At 33.2% G+C, this 21,612-nt stretch overlaps 1 protein-coding gene across 2 annotated transcripts in view; it reads right to left on the bottom strand.

The window, feature by feature from the left end:
- The window catches only part of LOC114336577 (bestrophin-4), a 101,924-nt gene that overhangs the window by 13,147 nt on the left and 67,165 nt on the right, over positions 1-21,612 (bottom strand). The window contains exons 7-11 of one of the 2 annotated variants that reach the window (XM_028286953.2): positions 21,040-21,382; positions 13,414-13,586; positions 12,467-12,597; positions 8,398-8,568; positions 2,918-2,971 (exon numbers count right to left, since the gene is read on the bottom strand). In XM_028286953.2, the coding sequence (XP_028142754.2) occupies positions 2,938-2,971; positions 8,398-8,568; positions 12,467-12,597; positions 13,414-13,586; positions 21,040-21,382 (852 nt within the window). In that variant the 3' untranslated portion in view covers positions 2,918-2,937. The remainder of the gene's footprint in view (positions 1-2,917; positions 2,972-8,397; positions 8,569-12,466; positions 12,598-13,413; positions 13,587-21,039; positions 21,383-21,612) is intronic. The other variant, XM_028286946.2, reaches the window with a different exon arrangement.

The following is a 21,612-nucleotide window of genomic DNA, read 5'->3' as shown; positions in this document are numbered from 1 at the left end:
TGCCTCTTAGTATTTTTTCGATAAGCCAGATTATAACGAGATGCGGTTTCTTTTTTAATATATCTACATAAAAATTTTATGGGGGTTTTGTTCCTTTAAACCCCTTCAAATGTTTGTGTACGTTCCAATTAAACTATTATTGTGGTACTATTAGTTAAACACAGTGTTTTTAAAACTTTTTTGCCTCTTAGTCTTTTTTTGATAAGTCACCTTTTATCGATATGTGGCTTCTTTTTCAAAATATACCTAAAAATGTAAGTTATAAATAAATATTCAGATTATTAACAGGTGTCTATAATACTTAACCAAATATGTTGTGGATTCGACAAATTATATTCAAAATATATTGATAACCACTGGCTTATCAAAAAAGTACTAAGAGGCAAAAAAATTTAAAAACAATCTGTTTAACTAATCACAATAATAATTTAATTGGAATGTATGCTTTTTCTCATGAGGATCTTTCAGTGCTTCACAGTTTTTCGATTTCTTTCTAACGCATTAAATTGTATGTGACAGAAAAAAACGCACGTCGGTGATTATATTTCGTCGGTGACATTTACAACATTTATTTCAGTTGTAAATAGATGGCGCTATAATCGAAAATGAAATAATTTGCGAATTATATAATATATCTACGAATATGATCTGAACAATTTAAAAGACTATACAAATCACAGAAAATACCATTTTATAAATGCAATAAAGACAATTGATTTGTTTTTGTGCCAAATTGCCAATAAAATTTGACAACTGTCAGATTTAACTAAAATGTCATGTCACTAAAATGTATATTATCACGGACTTACCTTTTTTTCTATCATTTGTGACGCACTGAAAAATGCTCATGAAAAGAAGCATACACAGAAGTTTGGGGGTGTTTAAGAGAACAAAACCCCCTAAAAATTTTATGGGGTGCACAAATTTCACTTTAATTTTTTTTAAGGTGTTGCTGCCATAATAATTCCACATGTCCATTTTCAATAAAAAATCTCTAAGAGTTTTCGATATATGAAAAAAAAATCGATTTTCATTATTTTTTAACTTCAAAGGGCTGTAACTTTTTTTGTGTGCACTATTGTATATAGGTAAGTGAGGTTCAATCAACCTATTTTTGACCCCAGAATCTGTGGTATAATTTATGACCAATCTTTTCGGGTCACCCTGTATAAGGGTATATTTTTAGAACGTAAACAGTGATTCTGTTGTATATCTATTACAGCCACTAGCGTCAATTTTTTTCTTTTTAAAATCAACAAATCATACAAGATACACTCAGGACATGTCAGTTTAAAAATATTTGCACTGTACAAGCGAAACTAAAAACACCCTTCAATATTAAAGAAAGCTCCGATGTGGTGTACTCTCTACCCTGTAATGATTGCAACAAAGTATATATTGGAGAAACGTGCAGGAATTTGTCGGGAAGATTAACGTCGCACAAGAGTAACATTAATCTGAATAAAGTACCAGCTTGTGCATTAAGCGAACATTCTATCACGATGAGTCAAACGCCAAACTATGACCAATCAGAAATATTGACAAGTGAAAGAAATCATAACAAAAGACTATTTTTAGAAATGTGTTTAATTAAAACTACACAGAACTTCTTGAACAAAAGAGCAGACATTGAGAATCTAAGTGCTATATCGTCGGTGATGTGACAATAAGTTTTTTTTTTTTCATGAGTTTTGTAAGAGAGACTAAAAACTTTTTGTAGGGTCACCTCCTGTTTTCATATGATATTTCTTGACTTGTTTTGTAGTAAATTCAACTATCTATTTACTATAAAACATGTCAACACTTACATAATATGAAAAGAGGAGATGACCCTAAAAATGGTTTTTCGTCTCTCCTACAAAATTCATGAAAAAGCAGATATGAGGTATTATCACATCGCCGATGATATACAGGGTGTCCAGAAACTCTACCGACAAACGAAGACAGGAGATTCTTCAGATAATTTTAAGACAATTTAGCTCAATTCACCTAGTCCGAGAATGCTTCCTAAGGGAGCTAGAGCTCTTGAAAATGGCGTCTTGTAATTAGTTTTTCTTAAATTACCTCCAGAACGCTTCAATTTAGAAAACCGAAAATCGGTGCGTATATTTATCTTCCAGAGGTAAATCGATTCGCCTATGACCGGTACTAGAAATTCGCAATGTATGGAATCGATTTATCTTTGGAATATAAATATGTGTACCAATTTTCGTTTTTCTAAATTGAAGCGTTATGGAGTTATTTAAGAAAAACTAATTACAAGACGCCATCTTCAAAGAGCTCTATCTCCCTTAGGAAGCATTTTCGGACTAGGTGAATTGCGTTAAAATATCTTAAAATTATCTGAGGAATCTCCTGTCTTCGTTTGTCGGTAGAGTTTCTGGACACCCTATATAATAATCTACTGTCAATGAAAGAAACTTCAGCTGTATAAAAGCCACATAAAAATTCACTTATTAGTGGGGATAACGAAATCTTGTGTTGTTTTATTTTTTTCCCTTCTTTATTAGTAAGATAAACTCTGTTGCTTCTTTAATAAATGGCAAGAGAGAGTAAACGGAACCGTTTTACCTATTATGCCAAAATGTTTATGGATAAGTTAATATCACCCTACAGTGTGAAGTTAGTAAACCCTGAGTAAGTGAACGCTCAGTCTGTTCTATCTAACACGTGTGTTACATTGTGTTCTACAATATATTTTTATATCTAGAGTTATCAACAAAAACATTCTCCATTAATACATTCCCAGTTTTAGCACTTTACATTTTTATACTTTACCTTCAATACAAAAAAGTAATAAAAAAAATCGCCATAACTGGCGATAATTTAAAATTAAAATAAAAAAATCTGATCTATAACAAGCCTACATACACAAAAGCACATCTTCCCAAGCTTTATTCAAACAATAAATATTTACCGAAACTATCGAATCTTCTCTTACTCGTGGTCGTGTTGCAAAAATAAATTTAAGCTTGAAAATAAAAACAAAAGACAGTTGAATATCGATACATCAAATCTATAAATTAATTTCAAAAATATACTTGATTAAAAGTTGAAATATACGAGTCTGAATCAAAACTATCCGACTTTTATTCATTCAACTCCACAATGTTTTATATTTCACCTCCAAAATCGTAGCATCCATCGAGGTAATTTCCCCCAGCATCTCCTCCAGTTGCCCACCCTCGATATCTCTTTAGCATCGCTTCTCACTGCGTCTATCTACCTCTTCCTTGGTCCTCCTACTGGCCGACATCCCACCATAGTTCCACTAAGTGTTCTATTAGGTATTCTGTCATTATCCATTCTTATAAGATGACCTGCTTAGCGCAATCTTTGTATTCTTGCATAATTTGCTATACACAGTGCTAGTCAAAAGTCCGTTCCACCCCTCGTATCTTTTTAACGGTTATACTTATAATAGTGAAATTTAGAAGGAGGAAACAAACGGAGGTAGGCTTCTTAACTAGTCATAACAGGTGACGTAATAGTGACAGATGACTGGAAAAAGTGAAACCATTTCCCTAAGGAGAGAAAATTCAGTTTCCCAAGGGGAAAAACCAGCTACCTTTGACTGGTGCGCGAAACAAAGGCAGCAGGACGAAGTGTAAGGACAACAACATCTACATCTTCGCACATGGTGGCAGAAATGCAGCAAAATTCAGCAGAATTTCTGGAAGTGCTGGTCTAGGGATTATTTAAATCGTCTCCAAAACAAGCCCAAGTTGTTTATGCCCCAATAAAACATTAAAGTTGATGATCTTGTACTCCTAATCGATGACAACGCTCCCCCTCTAAAGTGGCCATTGGCAAGAGTAATTGAAACATTACCAGGTGAAGACGGCAAGCTTCGAACCATAAAAGTAAGAACTAAAGACGGAACATTCGTAAGATCTATTGTTATAGTGTGTCCTCTACCTCATACTCATTTAGATGTAGGTCACATCAACGGGGGGACTATGTTGCTAAACAACAATGTTTAATATTAGTTAAATTTCGCTCACGCGGTATATTAGTTTTAAGATATAGACTTATATAGACCTAAAATTCAATTATCTGTACGGATGCCGATATCTGCTTGCAAACTAACTTTCTAAATATAATCCTAATGCGTTCTTAAGAATTATAACAATGACAGTACATATTTAGAAATTCTTATCCCTCAGTTTTGTTATCCAAAATTCCCAAACAACCCAATTCACGAGAAAGACGGCTGACGTAAACTTTAACCAAAAAGGGAAAATCTGAAGGTCAAGGAAGACGGTTGCGATGAAAGGGGGTTGGCGGGTGTTCCTGTGTTCGGAAGGCAGTACAGTTGAAAGAGCCAGACGAGACAGTCGAACAGTTGGAGCTCAACGCTCTCGGTTCCGCGCAAACCGGATATTTCACAAAGTAGCAAAGATCTTTATGTCTGTGAGGATCATTTCGATGTAAGTATTTATCTAATTAGGTACCTAATAAATAAGACTTTTTCCATTTCAAGAAAAAATATTAGGTAGTTGTCGTTTCATGAAATGTGCCTACTTAAACTTGTTTATTTGTTGCAGTTGGAACAAGACATTGATAACTATATAAATTCAAGATTATGGGTGGTCCCAAAATTATTAAGTCAGGTGTTGTCCCGCACATATTTGATTGTTAACCAGACAGAAAACGAACTTTTTCTCAGCCCTTGAGGGAAGCAGCCCTTAAAAGGGTTAAACGGCAGCTTCTTGAAGATGCCGCTTCTACATCTAAGTCTGTTCTAGAGGACAATGATGATAAGAGACAGTGTGATCCTAGTTTCACAAACTTAGTTCAACCAGAACCTGAATTAAACCAACCAGCTTTACCTCAAAAACTGAATAATGCATCAAGATCAGAAGTAAAAGTATTCAGTGTAAATTTCAAAGGAGTGTTGTAGTCGGGTTGTCGCTGTTGAAAATACATAATAAGGATGCAGGAACTTCACCTATAAAAGACTTGCAAACATTATTTAAAATTACAAAAAGCGAATCAGGACGTTCTGTATTTGAAGATAATAGTGAATATAGTGGTAGTGATCACTATTGGTACAATGAAAGTGATGAAGTTACAATGCAGACCTAGATTTTATACGTTTCAATTAATGGAAAAATATTGTAAAACACAAACAATGCATATGTTTTTAACTCTAAAAAAGAACAGGATACAAATTTATGTCTCTTGGAGATGATTTTGTCATAACCGAAAGAAATACTTCGAGAATATTTGCAAAAGACTATGTTCCATTAATTAGTAAATATTTAAGATCTTGTATTTTTAATCCCCAAGTTCTTCCAGTTAAATTAAACTTACCCCTAGCATTTCAATTAAAGACGATCAAAATGTACTATACAATCCCCAGAATAGCCTAATCGCTTTCTTTTGAAAAAACCTCGTGAGTAATAGTATCTACTTATGCGCTTTAAGCACTTAAAAGTAACAATTTCTAAAGATTTATAAATTTCACTTTGAAACTAAATAAACTGATTGTAGAACTATGCAAGAATACAAATAATATCTGGTAATTTCCAATTAAATGCGATTAAAATGTTATATACAATTCCCGTAAAATACTCTAATCGCGTTTTTAACCGGGCTCGACTCGTAGCCCGGTTGTGGTCCGTGACGTTAGACCAATAGAAGGACGTTCAAGCGCCTTCTAATAAATTTGAATTTTATAGCATTTTCAAAACCTCGTAGTAAGCGTATGGGTTAAGAATATTTGTTTTGTTTACATGCAAACGTTTTAAGATCATGTTACCTGATGTTTCTTAATATTATTTTAATATTTAAAAATTTATGCAAGTTCCCTATTGTCGTTTATTTTATTAATTTTTACTAAACTTACTCTGTAAATAACTTTAATTTTTATATTTTCTCACGAAATGATTTTGTTGGTCATACCAACAAAATCCCCGTTATATTGTTATCACCCAGTGTAGTCCTTACCTAAACAACTGCTATATAAAATATGATAAACCTTCGATGAACCTTTTTAAGAAGTTATCGTTTAGGTGCTATCATAGAATGGGGGACGGTCTGTTTATTTTATATATTTCGTTTAAAAAAGTTACCGAAAAATGTGCCGTTAGGTGAAGTAGAGTTACGTCTATTTCGACCACCCAGAGAACACTAAATAACGGTGCTTTTAACTATGTAAGTATTTTTCTATAACAAGGCATACCTTTACAATTTTATTTTATTTTCGGCTGTGCCTCAAGAAGTAATTGAAGTTAGACTTGTGTTTTCTAGACCCCTATTAAGGGTAAGATTTTTTTTACTTTTTTCTGTTCTTTCTATTTTTATTTTTGGTTTCTTTGCCTATTTGACTTTGTATTTTCTGATGTAAGTAGAGTCTCAAGTTAGGTCCGAGTTTATTCCCAGTAGTCCCAGATTGTCCCCAGTTAGTCTCACTCTATCCCGTTGGGAGTTTATCCGATTGGAATCTAAGTTTCTCCTCACTACCTCAGCAAATTCCTTGGATTCCAGCCCTCATTGAAATAATTCTTTCTACTAATATACAGTATTAGAAAGGCACAAATTAAAAAACAAGCTGAAAATGCGAACATTATCATAACGAAAACTTTGGTTATTTACGTATTATAATTCACAATATGGAAAATTGCTATTATGAAAAGTTGTTTAGAATTAATAATTATGTTTTAATGTGCAATTATATCATTCTAATTTAAATGTTATGAACTAGAAAGGTACTTTACTCTTGATCAAAATTCATATTTTTTTGACATACCTCGTATAAAATTAATAAAATTTTATAATATATGATCGTTGCATCATAAATCTTAGAACATGAAGAGCTTTTTATGAAGAATAACTTTTCTTCGTCAAATTAAAAATAAAAGAGATATAAATGAAAATGTTGTTGGTATCCATAATTTGAGAAAAATCTTCAAATATTTTTTTCCATTAGAAGGATGTAATTGCACATATCAGACCATAATTTTTTATTCCAAACAATATTATTTCATATAGTCGGTTCGCTAAACTCAGACACAACTGGCTAGTGATTTAAGTCAAATAATTTTGCCAAATTGGCAAAATAAAATAATTACTAAATAGTTAATAAGTACTAAATAATTAGTAATTTTGCCAATTTTGGCAAAATTCGCAAAAAACAAAAAAATTACCTACTAAAATCACTAGCCAGTTGTGTCTGTAGCGAACCGACTATAATAACAATTTTCATTTCATAACAAATGGAACAGTCCATTTATCATTAAAGGGGAGGCCGTATACTCGTATAAACCTTTTTAAAGCTGTTAATAAAAATAAATCATTGCTTTTAAAATATACTCAAATTGTATTTTTGAATATCTCATTTATTTTATATAATAATTAAATTCACTATCAAATGTCATTGATATTTTATTAATACTTAATTTAAAATTTAGTTTGACATTCACGAAGTGTCAAACTCAAATGTAAATAACCTATGCTTTGCTTAACAAATCGAGATTAAAAAACTAGCCTACTTATTAGAAACGATTTCAGCGGACGTTTAGTGTGTCGGCAGAAAATAAATGGATTGTGACGTCACATTTTAGACTTTGAGGTCGATTATCTCGAAGACGGTTAGAGATATCGAAATGCCGTTTTCAGATTTGGATTCAGAAGAAAAAACTACATAGGAATCCATCGATAAATCTGATCTGAGTATTGCAGGAGCGGCAACGCAATAACACACAGACTTTGCGATTTTATAAACGAAAAGTTTTCGTTGAAAATGGTACTAATTATTGTATTACTACTTCAAAATCTCGTTTAGAGATAGGCCAAAACTTAGATGGAAGGATGGTGTAGATGAGGATGGGCGAAAAATAGGCGCAGCAAACTGGCAACGGTTGGCAATGGATAGGACTGACTGGCGTAATAGACTTGGGAAGGTCGAGGCTCTTTCATAGGGCTGTTGCACCATTGATGATGATGATAAAGTATTTTTCTATAAAAAGGCATACCTTAACAATTTTATTTTATTTTCGGCTGTGCCTCAAGAAGTAATTGAAGTTAGACTTGTGTTTTCTAGACCCCTATAAAGGGTAAGAGTTTTTTTTTACTTTTTTGTGTTCTTTCTCTTTTTATATTTGGCTTCTTTGCCTATTTGACTTTGTATTTTATCATGTAAGTAGAGTCTCAAGTTTGGTCCGAGTTTATTCCCAGTAGTCCCAGATTGTCCCCAGTTAGTCTCACCCTATCCCGTTGGGAGTTTATCCGATTGGAATCTAAGTTTCTCCTCACTACCTCAGCAAATTCCTTGGACTCCAGCCCTCATTGGAATAATTCTTTAATATACAGTATCAGAAAGGCACAAATTAAGAAAAAATGGTATTAATTATGGTATTACTACTTCAAAATCTCGTTTAGAGATATACTTACCGGCTTAAACGCTCTTCTTCTCGGACCTTCCTCAGTCTGGAAAATTCGTCATCATCGTCATCTGTAACCGATCCTCCTATGCTAACTTTATCTGGATCGTCGTTACCTTCATGTGATGCAGCTGGGGCTGATGTAGATATATGTCCAAAGGGATCATATACGTTAGGATCTCTAAAACAAAAACAAATTTTGATACAAAAGAAGTTTTATCCACGACAGAGTTTTCTAGTTACATACTGGACTCACTAGCGTGCTTTAAGGTGCTATCCTAGTGTAAAAGTACGAAATTGGTATACTTTTTGGGAATTTTTAAAATAAAAAGTACTATACCAATTATTTTGAAAATTTGCATGAGCATTTATTATAAAAAGAAGTACATGTAAAACAATTTTCATAAAAAAATATTAAAAATTAAAAGATTTACGCGCCATCTACTGGCACCGTGAAAACAAAACATAGCTCCACTGCTGTAGTGATTGGGACTAATAGAGGTCCTGAAACATAAAATTTTAAAGTTATTATTGAAATATAAGTTACTTTCTATACCATCAACTAGAGGTTTTTTGATCGGATAAAAAATGTCAACTGGCGGTTTTTGAAACTGAAAATATTTTAGCTAATTTTAAAAATTGTTTTCAACACTTCGTCATTTTTCCAAATTTTAATATTTTTTAAAAATCCTAGTTGACGTTATAGGAAATAACCTATATTTCTATAATCACTTTGAAATTTTGTGTTTCAGGATCTCTATTAGTCCCAATCACTGCAGCAGTGGAGCCATGTTTTTATTTTCACGGTGCCAGTAGATGGCGCATAAATCGTTTACTTTTCAATATTTTTTTATGAAAATTGTTTTGCATGTACTTCTTTTTATAGCAAATGCTCATGCAAATTTTCAAAAGAATTGGTACAGTACTTTTTATTTTAAAAATACCCAAAAAAAGGACAGTAGAACCCCGCAAATCCGAACTAATTGGGGGGACAGCCGGTTCGGATTCCGAAAAGTTCGGATTATCCGAAAGTTAGCCTGGAAAGCATGGATGAATAGTGCACTTTTTAAGGAATTATTTGAAAAACAATTTGTTCCATCCGTTTCGATATTCAATAAGGAAGTGGAAAAGCTATTTTCCTACCACCAAATATGACCACCTTATTGTAACCCATGAACCAGGGTATTCTGCAGTCTATAAAACTGTACTATAGACAACATTTGGTACGGACTGTATTAGACGGCCAGAAGGCGAGGAAACCAACCTGAAAAAAAATCACCGTAAAAGATCTCATTTATTGGGTGGCTGAGGCCTGGAACAACAGCCCTTAGACTTTAATTACAAAATCATGGAAGAAGTTGTGGCCAGATTTACAATTTGAAGAAGCTCCATTACAAGATGATCTAGAAGTCGTAACACAACTGCCAAGATGTGAAAACAAAGAAGAAAGTGCAATTACAAAATGTATAGCTGACGATAATGGGCACCAATAATTTACGGATGAAGACTTTGTAGACTTGGTTCAACTTTAAGCCCTAATGAAGAAGAAGAAAGCGAGAAAGAAGTTTTTCTGCCAGATCGAGTGTCACGCAGTTGCTACTAAAGCTTTGGATGTGGCTCTACGTTACGTGGAGCAGAACTCTGCTGCGTTACCGGTCGATGTAATGTTTATGCGTAAATGGTTTAACATCGCTGCGTTAACTGGCTACACCTCCATGCGTCAGACGAAAGTTACCGACCTCTTAAAGAATACGCCTTATTAATCCTACATTGTTAAATTTTCTGGTTTCACTATGTATAATAAACATGTTTTTAAGTTTTTGTCTTGAATTTTTAAATTTTTTTAACTTTCCGTGGGTTCGGATTTGCCGAACGTTCGGATTAGCGGGGTTCTACTGTATATGAATTCCGTAGTTTTACACTAGGATAGCCCCTTAACTTTATATACTTGTTCTTTTCATAAGAATAAAAATGTATACCATTTTTATTCAGTTGCAATGCGAAGGCAAAACAATCTTATTTTTCACTTAAAATACGGAGAGCAGTCCAGCACTCTGAATCGACGATTTTCGACTCTTATTTGAGTCATCATCGGAGAGGCGTAGGCCTGCTGCTTTCTGCTCGAAGTGACCAAACCATTGCATTGTTTTGCCTTCGCATTGCAACTGAATAAAAATGGTATACATTTTCATTTTTATTTTATATTAGTATTACTCCTATAGAGTAACTAGGTCCATTTTCCGTTGGAACTTTACCAAGCTACAGACGGGGGTTGTGAATTGCAACTTTTTAGAATTCCCTCCCTTTATCTTCACTGCAGCATCCATTTGGCTTGCAAATTTTAGAAGCCTCGGAGGTGTTACGGGAAATGGACCAATAAGTTTTCAATTTAAAAATCATGTAGTAATATTTTTAATATTTTTCAATATTATTGGAAAACTATTAGGATTGAAAACTTTACCTTTACCTTTGTTCTTTTCAATTTCGGACTTCAATGTTTGTTATTTTCTCATCCTCGTATTCTAAGTTTGAGGACAGTCGATTTAAGATTAGAGTTAAAGATGTACTTGTACATGAAGAAATAGAACTGTATTCGCGGTGTGCAAGTACTTGGAAAGGGAAACGAGAAACGACCGTGCGCGAGTCGCGGAGAAATATTGCAACTATCTTAAATAACTCATATTGTCAATTGAAATTGTCAAATTGACGTATATTTCACACCTTCTGTCATTGACGCAGAAAAATTATATATTGCTCCACAATATTGATATGATATGCAATTATTATATAAAGGTAAATTTAATTAATTGTATTTTGCTTGCAGTACTGCATTTTAATAACTGATTTTATTTACTACATACAATTGTTTACGTTTGCTAAACATAACCTGCATCTTATTTTTTCTTCTTATTATTTTTTTGGACTATGGTCTTGACAATTATCCAGCAACCAGGACTAATATAATTGGCCAATATAATTAAAAGTGCGAATAAAAGTACAGAGCGTAGAAATAGAGGTCGCTTTGCCGAACTTGCACGGTCCCAATAGTAGTTATATGCAAGCAAGAAGTTTGGTTAAAAACATGAAAAATTTCATACTCTTAAGTAAATTCTTATTTATTATTACTCTATCCCGCATTATTCCACTAATTCCTTCTCTTCATTCTAATGCTGGTCTTTCTCTCTTTCTTCTATTCCGTGAAACATAGTTCAAGGACTGCTTTGGATATCGTTCGTCTTTCATTCTGATTACATGCCCATACCATAAAAGTTGTTTGAATTATATTGTATCTACGATATTGTAAATCCTTCCTGTTCTTCTTATTTCTTCAGTTGGGATGTGATCAAGTCTGGATATCAAACCTTGGATCTGTTCTGAAGTCTCTGTTATTTTTTTGCCATGTGGTCTTGCTTCCATCAACAGGAATTTGTAATATTTTTCGCATTTTGACATACTTATAAGGTTTAATCTCCTTGTTTCTTTGTATTATTTTCAGAGGTTTCCTTCAAACTTCCAGGCTTCAGATACTCGAGTATCTGCAATTAAGTAAATAATTAATTTCACCAATTCTTCTCGTCATTTGATAAGTCCATAGTTAAGTTCATAAAATAAAAAAAAATATGTGTGTACTTTGTACGCACGTAAGAAGTTATACTTCTATATATAATTTCAACGAAATAAATAATATACTTAACATGTTAGTTTTATTTTATTTAAATATTAAACTAACTTTCTTACCTACCACTTTCAAAAAATTTGTATTAAAACAACCAAAAATTAAAAAAAAAATGAATCCGAGCCCGAGGAAGACAAATCCAAAGACACTAAAATTATAATAAATAATACATTTACTAAAAACACTAATATTATTCTTCTAATAACTTATTTGCGCTGATATATACATACCTATCTTGAAAGATTAGCAACGAACTACATACTGTATGCGTGCGCATGCGCAAGGGAATTATAAAATTTCACTCTCGATCGTAAAGAAGTATAACTTCAAAAAATTCAGAAAAAAACCGCTTTAAAGCAATATCCCAACTTTAAGAACTTTAAACATTACAAACTTTACTTACAATGTATGAAAACTATTTGAGTGAGGAATATCTACAGGCGTAGATGGCGATGGGGGCCCAAATAGGCTCATAACTGTTGGCCGAGATTCTTTGAATGACCTTTGGGACGTTATTGTCTGTTGCTCATCCACCTAGAACACAAAAAAACGTTTTTATTGGACTGTTTGGATACTGTTTCTTAATCAATTATTGTTTACAAAAATGATTATTTTTTCTATAGCAGTTAATTTTTGTAGTCAGTTATTGGAATATGCCTCGTTAAAATATAAAAGGCGATTTTTAAAGTCTTCTTCTTGTAACGATATGCCCTAAGCCTGGCGTTAACCAAATCAACAGCAGAGAAACGCACGCGCTTCGATACCAGCGCATTCCCACTCATTTCCACTTCTACCCCGAGGCATCTTTTCATAACTTTGGTTTTCGCAGTATTGATCTTCATCCCCATTTTTCATAACTCTCAGTAACCATATTCAACAGTATTTGAAGACTATGGTCCGAATCAACCATTAAAACCGTGTCATCTGCATAGCGGATGTTATTTATTTTTTGACCGTTTATCCTGATTCCTTCTGAAGAGTGCGGTAAAGCGTTCGAAACTATTACCTCAGAGTAGACGTTAAACAGTATCGGTGTTAGCACAAAACCCTGTCTAACACCTCGTTGTATTTCAATTGGCCTTGACGTATTACCATTGGTCTTTATGATTGCTGTCTGATTCCAATAAATAGCTTCTATAATTTTAGAATCTCTTTTGTCGACTCCGATGTCATTCAATGTTTCTATCAAGGTCTTGTACTGCACTCGGTCGAACGCTTTTTCAAAATCTATAAAACAGACAAAAGGTCTGCTTGCTGATCTTTGCACCTTTGTGTCGGAGTTTGTAGACAGAATATTGCTTCTCGTTCTCAGCTTTTTAAAACCAATTTCAAGAAATTCTTACCACATACCTCTTCAATAATATCGTCTTTTAACTTTTTTATGCTTCCAACAGGCTTCGACTGTGGCTGTGCTACCAAATTGTTCAACTCATTCGCTTCTACTTTAGCGTCAGTCTTACTATCGTCTTTGCTGAAAAACCTTTTCAGCATATTCGTCACTGAGTTTTGCCTGGACATTGAATCTGTAACAAATAAAGAGTTAAAATCCACGAGGAAAAATTTCCTGTAGTTGGCTGTATACCATTACAAAAACATAAAATCCTTTATAAAAGGTATATTTGTTAAAATCCCTATACAGGGTATCCCTGTATAGGGATTTTAACAAATATACCTTTTATAAAGGATTTTATGTAAATAAAGAGTTATCTACAAATCAAACGATAAAACTGAATTTAATAATTACTTTATGTATTAATACCTTAATCACAAGAAATACCTATAAGACGACAAGTATGTGTGCTGTCCCCTTTACTTTTTAATATGTGCTCAGAAGAGATATTTGAAGGGGTACTAGAAGAAGTAAATGAAGGCATATCAACTATTACCGAAACACTAGTGAATATTTGAACTTACGTGCATAGAAATCGGCCCACTTAAAAATTTGGTCATTTTCGATGTCTCATATTTCCTAAACCTGTTGGCCGATTTATCTGATTTTATAAACATGTTATAGCCCGATTCTTTAACAATACCACTGTAATAATATTGTTGCTAAACAGGTAAATTTTCATTGTATACCGGGTGTACCAATCAAACTGTGTTTTTCCCAAAGTTCGCATCACTCTGTGGAATATTCTAGCATTTATAAAATACTGAAATTAAAACCCAACTATAGCCTCAGATTTTCTTAACATTCGGTTTTTTTATTTATTCGTTTATGTTGGATAATAAAAAAGTTAGGTACTTTAACAACTAGACATGTTCTTCATCAATACACGGTGTTCCTAAATAAGTGCGACAAACTTTAAGGGATAATTCTGCATGTAGACCAGTGCAGATAGCTCTAAAATGGACCAAAAAAATAAAAAATTAATAGCAGGATGAGACCAATTCCAAATGAAAGTACACATATTAGATAACATGTGGAACATTTTTCACCAAATCTGGATGAGGGGAACATGGGTTGGGGGAGCGTTTTTAGGGGTGAAAACGGTTAATTACGATTTGCGGCAAAACGGCACATCCTATCGAAAAAAGTTAAATCGCAAAGTTGCAGGCAATAAAAATATCTACAACTTTTGTAAATAAACATTTTTCACATAACCGCAAAGTATCCGAGAAAATTGGAAAATTCGATGTTTTTGATTTTATTTTTTTTTCACACTGAAAAAAAAATTTTTTTACCAAATATGGTACCAAACTTACCTCTTTCTGTCCCAAACACGCTGTAATTTTTCTGTATAAAAATATTTTTTAAAACTCTTGTTTTTTATGTTTAAGGGAAAATTATTTATAAAATATAATAAATATAATAAAAAAATATACATTTTTTCAATTGAAAAATCTCCCGAAATTTTTTTAGCTTCTTTAAAGAATTTGGCATTTTTTTTTGTTTATTGAAACCTCTATTTTCTGATGGTGTAAAAAAATATATACGTTACTGTGGAAAATTTCGTCACAAAAGGCAGAAATCGGAAATTTATTTTCAACCTCTCACCATTTTCAGATTCTCAGACGTAATATAAGTTGCATAGCGAGCAGGAACCAACGAACCTCTGTTAAAAATTTACTACACTAATGCCGTTGTCCGTGATTTTTAATTTTGTGAATAAATTATAGTTAAAAAAAATAAAAAACACGCTTTTAAAGCACTAACAATTTAAAAATAAAATATTACTAGCTTTAATTTTAAAAGTTATTTTTAAATTTTTACTGCTTTAAAAGCGTGTTTTTTATTTTTTTTTTTAAGTCGGCCTACTTACCTATAAGCTACATTTTTTTTAAACTCTTTTCTCATGAACCAAAAAAGTCGCAACAACTTTTTTAACGAAAAAGTTTATTTAATACAAAAGAAAGTAATTATTATAATTTTAATGGCCAATTTTTCATCAATTAATTAAGTTTTTGCTTCTTTGATGGCATTTCTTCATCACATTCGATAATGCTTACAGATTCTGCAGTTTCCTCTATGCAGCTTTCCGCAGCTATGCAACTTACATTACGTCTGAGAATCTGAAAATGGTGAGGGGTTGAAAATAAATTTCAGATTTTTGCCTTTTGTGACGAAATTTTCCACAGTAACGTATATATTTTTTTACACCATCAGAAAATAGAGGTTTCAATAAACAAAAAAAAAATGCCAAATTCTTTAAAAAAGCTAAAAAAATTTCGGGAGATTTTTCAATTGAAAAATTCCATTTTCCCTTAAACATAAAAAACAAGAGTTTTAAAAAATATTTTTATACAAAAAAATTACAGCGTGTTTGGGATATAAAGAGGTAAGTTTCCACCATATTTGGTAAAAAAAAAAATTTTTTCAGTGAGAAAAAAAATAAAATCAAAAACATCGAATTTTCCAATTTTCTCGGATATTTTGAGGTTATGTGAAAAATGTTTATTTACAAAAGTTGTAGATCTTCTTATAGCCTACAACTTTGCGATTTAACTTTTTTCGATAGGATGTGCCGTTTTGCCGCAAATCGTAATTAACCGTTTTCACCCCTAAAAGCGCTCCCCCAACCCATGTTCCCCTCATCCAGATTTGGTGAAAAATGTTCCACATGTTATCTAATATGTGTACTTTCATTTGGAATTGGTCTCATCCTGCTATTAATTTTTTATTGTTTTTTTGTTTGCATGGTCTAATGAAAAAATAATGACACTTGGCTTTATAAACGTATGTCCGCAAATGTTTCGTTTCCGAGATACGGGATGTTGAATTTTTTCTTACAAACTGACGATTTATTTGTTGCTTTAAAACCAGTTGAGATGTGCAAATGAAATGTGGTAGGTTTTAAGAGATAGTTATTGCGGATTTTTTGACATAAAATTAAGAATTGCATATTCACCATTAGCGTGCATACGGGTAATATGATCGGTCATATTACACGTATGCGCGATAATAGTGAATATTAAATTCTTAATTGTATGTCAAAAAATGTGCAATAACTACGTCTTAAAACCCACCAAATTTTTATAAGCATATCTCAACCGGCTTTAAAGCAATAAAATAAATCGTCAGTTTGTAAGAAAAAATTCAACATACCGTATCTCGGAAACAAAACATTTGCGGGACATACGTTTATAAAGCCAACTGTCATTATTTTTTCATGCAGAATTATCCCTTGAAGTTTGTCGCACTTATTTAGGAACACCGTGTATTGATGAAGAACATGTCTAGTTGTTAAAGTACCTAACTTGTTTATTATCCAACATAAACGAATAAATCAAAAAACCGAATGTTAAGAAAACCTGAGGCTATAGTTGGGTTTTAATTTCAGTATTTTATAAATGCTAGAATATTCCACAGGGTGATTCGAACTTTGAGAAAAAAACACAGTTTGATTGGTACACTCGGTATACACTGAAAATTTACCTGTTTAGCAACAATATTATTAGTGGTATTGTTAAAGAATCAGGCTATAACATGTTCAAAAAATCACTTAAATCGGCCAACAGGTTTAGGAAATATGAGACATCAAAAATGACCAAATTTTTAAGAGGGCCGATTTCTATGCACGTAAGTTTATATACACACGATGCGAGAAGAAGGTAATAGAAGTAATAAGAGACCTAAAAATAATAAATAAAAAAAAAACGTGAAGAAAAGAAGAGAAAACGAAGTGCCAGCAGAAATATGAAAATTAGGAGGAGATATACTGCAGCAAAAGATAACTCGACTTATTGTAAAAATATGGGAAAACAAAAACATGCCCAGAGTAGTGGAACACAGCACACATCTTTGTCACAAGAAAGATGATAAAACTGGATGTGAAAATTACAGAGGAATCAAATGGTTATAGGTAGTAGGTTATGTGTAAAGTATTAGCAAGCATTCTAAGAAAAAGAATAAAAACCTACGAAACATAGATAATAGACAGGGAAGAAGAACAACCGACCAAATTTTTATGCCAAAATTATTACAAAACAACAGTTATGAACAAAATCTAGGTTTGTGTATGATCTTTATTGATTTTAAACAGGCCACGACTCCCTCTCACGAAACGGACTATACGAAGCAATTAAATCACTAGAAATACCAGAGAAACTGGTACGATTAGTTAAAATGACGCTAACCAATACAGCCAATAAAGTAATGATAGAAGAAGTCTTTCAAAATCAGTTTAATGTCAATAGAGGATTAAAACAGATTAAAACAAAAAATTGCCAACACTTATTCAACCTAGTACTACACAAAATAATTAGAGGATCTAAGATCCAGTCAAGCGGCACAATTCTGAACAAGAGACAACAGTGAATTGGTTTCACAGATGACTTGGTATTTCTGACACGTTTAAGAATAGAACTTCGAAAAACGTTCACAAAACTTAAAGAAAATATAGCTTGACAATAAATCAAGAAAAAACCAATTATATAGAAATGAGAGGAGAAAATGCAGAAGAAAATAAATAAATAACTCTAAGGACGAATGAGAGAGTATAAATTTCAGAAGGTAACAGCATTTGAGTACCTTGGAGTAACGGTTGCAAATAGAGGAGGCGAAGACAGAGAACCAGATAAACGGTTTTTGGAACGTAGCAAAGCAGTAGGACCATTAAACGCACTGTTGATGGCAAAAAACGTGTCCAGGGTAGATGGACGAAGAGTCAAACTCATGAAACAATAGTAAAACCAACGGTGGGGTATGCATGTGAAACTTGGACAATAATAGTCCTGTCGCCAGTGGGGGTACAACGGCCTCCTTAATTCAGATGGACTTACCCAAGTTTTTGTATGTATTTTGACTCGTAAAACACGAATTTTTTGGGTAACGGTCGATAAGATTGTTATAAACAAAGAACTTGAGGAATCACATAACAGCGATTTTTCGCAAAACAAAATATTTTTGTTGTATTTTTTGGGTCATTCTAAACAAAAAATGTTTTTACAAGTTTTTTCGTAGGATGCATAAGTTTTCGACATAAACGCGGTTGAACTTTCAAAAAATCGAAAAATTGCAATTTTTGAACTCTAATAACTTTTGATCGGAAAATAAAATAGCAATTTTGCTTACCGCATTTGAAAGGTCAAGTCAAATTCTATCGGTTTTGATTACTTTCATTGCAAAAAATTAATTTTTTTATTGTTAAACAAAGCTATAAATTCATAGTGATTGAATGATGTTTTCAATGCATTTCTCATTTGAAATCCAACGAGTAGGCGCGCATACAGACAATTTCTACGTAGATTACGTACATTAAAACGCATGCATTGGGCACAGGAAACACTATGTGTTTATGGCTTTGTTTAACAAATAAAAACTTAATTTTTAGCCATGCAAATAATCAAAACCGATAGAATTTGACTTGAACTTTCAAATGCAGTAAGCAGAATTGCTATTTTATTTTTTAATCAAAAGTTATTCGGGTTCAAAAATTGCACTTTTTAGATTTTTTGAAAGTTTAACCGCGTTTATCTTGAAAACTATGCATCCCACGAGAAAAGTTGTAAGACCATTTTTCACCATCACCCAAAAAATACAAAAAAATGTTCTGTTTTGCGAAAAATCACTGTTATATAATTCCTCAAGTTCTTTGTTTATAACAATCTTATCGACATCCGGATCAACTGTTGCCCAAAAAATTCGTGTTCTACGGATCAAAATACATAAAAAAATTGGGTACGCCCATCTGAATTAAGAAGCCCTTGTACCCTCCCTGGCGACAGGACTATAAATCAGAAAGAAAAAAATTATGAGATTCGGAAGAGGAAAATCTTGAGAAAAGTTTTGGTGGTATAACTAGTGTGACCAACTAGCCCAAAAAATCTGGGACATGACCCGAATTATGAAGTTGTGTCCCGGCGTCTCGGACAAGGCTTCCGGGCCATCCGAATTTTCAACGTTTTGGTAAAATTCTATTTTGAAATTTTGAATACCTTATTTTTCTAAGAACTCACATCAAATTTAATTGGTGAAATGAAAAAAAGTCGACAATTTCTAGAGTGTAATACTAATAGTATTCTAATACCTATTACCACATCCAAAACGCATGCATTTTATATCGTGGTATTATAGGTCTACGAAAACTCAAACTCTGGACATTTTCCCGTTTCGTCTTCCCAAAAGACGATTTAAAAACATGAATATCAAATAATGATAATTATATTTTTATAATAGCCTAAGGTCCTATTTACATGGAAATTCGACATCAGTTGATTTTCTAATTTTTTCCTTCTTGAGAACGATTTCCGGATTTTAAGTCGAAACGTCAAAAACTAACAAAAGTGTAATTATCATTACAACCCATCCCATCAAAAAAGTTTTTGTCGACATAAAAATGTTAATAAAATAAAATAATATTAAAGTTCTATATTAAAAAAAATGACCCGATTTTCATTGAAAAGTCCCGGATTTAGGTATTTTTTTTAGCCTTGTCCCGAATTCGACTGACTTGGAGTTGGTCACACTAGGTATAACGAACGCTGACGGGGAATGGTGCAGTAGAACAAACCAGGAGCTAATGGAGATGTATAAGAGGCCCAAAATAACACAGAATATCAGAGCACAGAGTGTCTGATGGATGGGAAATGTTTTACGAATGTCAAAAGAAAAAAACATTCTAACAGTTTTGCAAGCAGGGGAACAAGGGAGAAAAGAAAAGGGAGACGAAGGAAGTGGTTTGATTCCGTCCGGACTGACATTGAACTGAAGAATTGAACTGAAAAAAAAAAATAGTCAAGACTATCGAAGCCAAGGGCGTGAATTCTTTGCGGACAACAGAAAAGAGCTGCAGATTTTGGTTGACTACGTTGAATGTTCCTGAACACAAAAATCATTATTGTTAGTAAAAACAAGATTGAAGACGAAAGAATCTACGTTAAAAAAACGTTTTATAGAAATTACCTAAATACAACTACCTGGGATGTAAGCTAAATGAACAATGGAACCGCCAGTGTCTTAGGATTAGGCATACTAAGAAGAATTACTACAGTAGACTCCCACTATAAGTATAACGAGAACTAAAATGGACTAATTACCTCGTTATAAGCGGATCTCGTTATATCAGACAACAATAATATTGAAATGTGTTGCCTCTTAGGTAGTTTATTAGGTGTCGATGGTTGGTCTGAACAGTGACCAAAACTTCATCATCGTAACCACCATCGTAAGCACCATCGTAAATTGTAAATTTCTTACAATATTCAATATCGGTCGATAAACAGGAAGAAGTTTATTACAGCACTGGTCTCGATAATAACACAATGTTGGGCATTTCTGTATACAGGGAGTTGGGGTATTTATTTATAGCCATTAGAGCGCTTAGAACAGGTAAAAAAACATAATCTTCGATTTCATTTTTCCTCGTTATAACCAAATATCCCTCGTTATAGAGGGTTATAGTTCAGTAGGAATTTCATGAGATACCTAATGTACCTCGTTATAAGCGAAACTTCGTAATATCCGTGTTCGCTATAGAGAGAGTCCACTGTACTATTTACTTAGCACTAATTAACTTATTTAATTAATTTACTTACCAGGTACAGATTTGCCGAGCAAGGAACTCTGGGATCCCCTCGATCTAAACGACCGTGGCCTTGGCTTCGCGGAAAACGTTATGGGACCCCCATCCAATCCCGTTGCGTACGATTGCATATCGTCCATTTTAGTTCCAGGATACAGAACGTTGTGAGGTGTATTGAGTTCCAGGTCTTGCGGCCTGGTCGCTATATTAGCGGTAGAAGGTAACGGATGGGTGTCTCTGATGGCACGGGCGGCTTCTGTGTAAGGCAATTCTTGTGGGAAAACTTCGTCCCAGTATTGGTCTTTTACTAGTTCCGGATGATCGTGGTGAATTTCGTCAACTATTAAATACGATACCTTGAAAATCAAATCAAAATATGAGGGCTACGGGAACTCAAGAACGAACAAAAATTAAAAAAATAAAGGTGATATAGTTACAGTAAAACCTGTGTCAACGACCACCTGTCAAATTCGGTAACCTGGACTACTTCAAGTTTCAGAATTTCTCAAACTGATTATATTGTAGCTTCTGACAATAGTAACCAGGACAAAGTTTTACTTATGAAATATAAATGTGACAATAAAAT

Source organism: Diabrotica virgifera, chromosome 8, assembly GCF_917563875.1.
Source record: "Diabrotica virgifera virgifera chromosome 8, PGI_DIABVI_V3a".
Classification (NCBI taxonomy): Eukaryota; Metazoa; Arthropoda; class Insecta; order Coleoptera; family Chrysomelidae; genus Diabrotica; species Diabrotica virgifera.
This window is presented reverse-complemented; position numbering and strand designations above follow the sequence as displayed.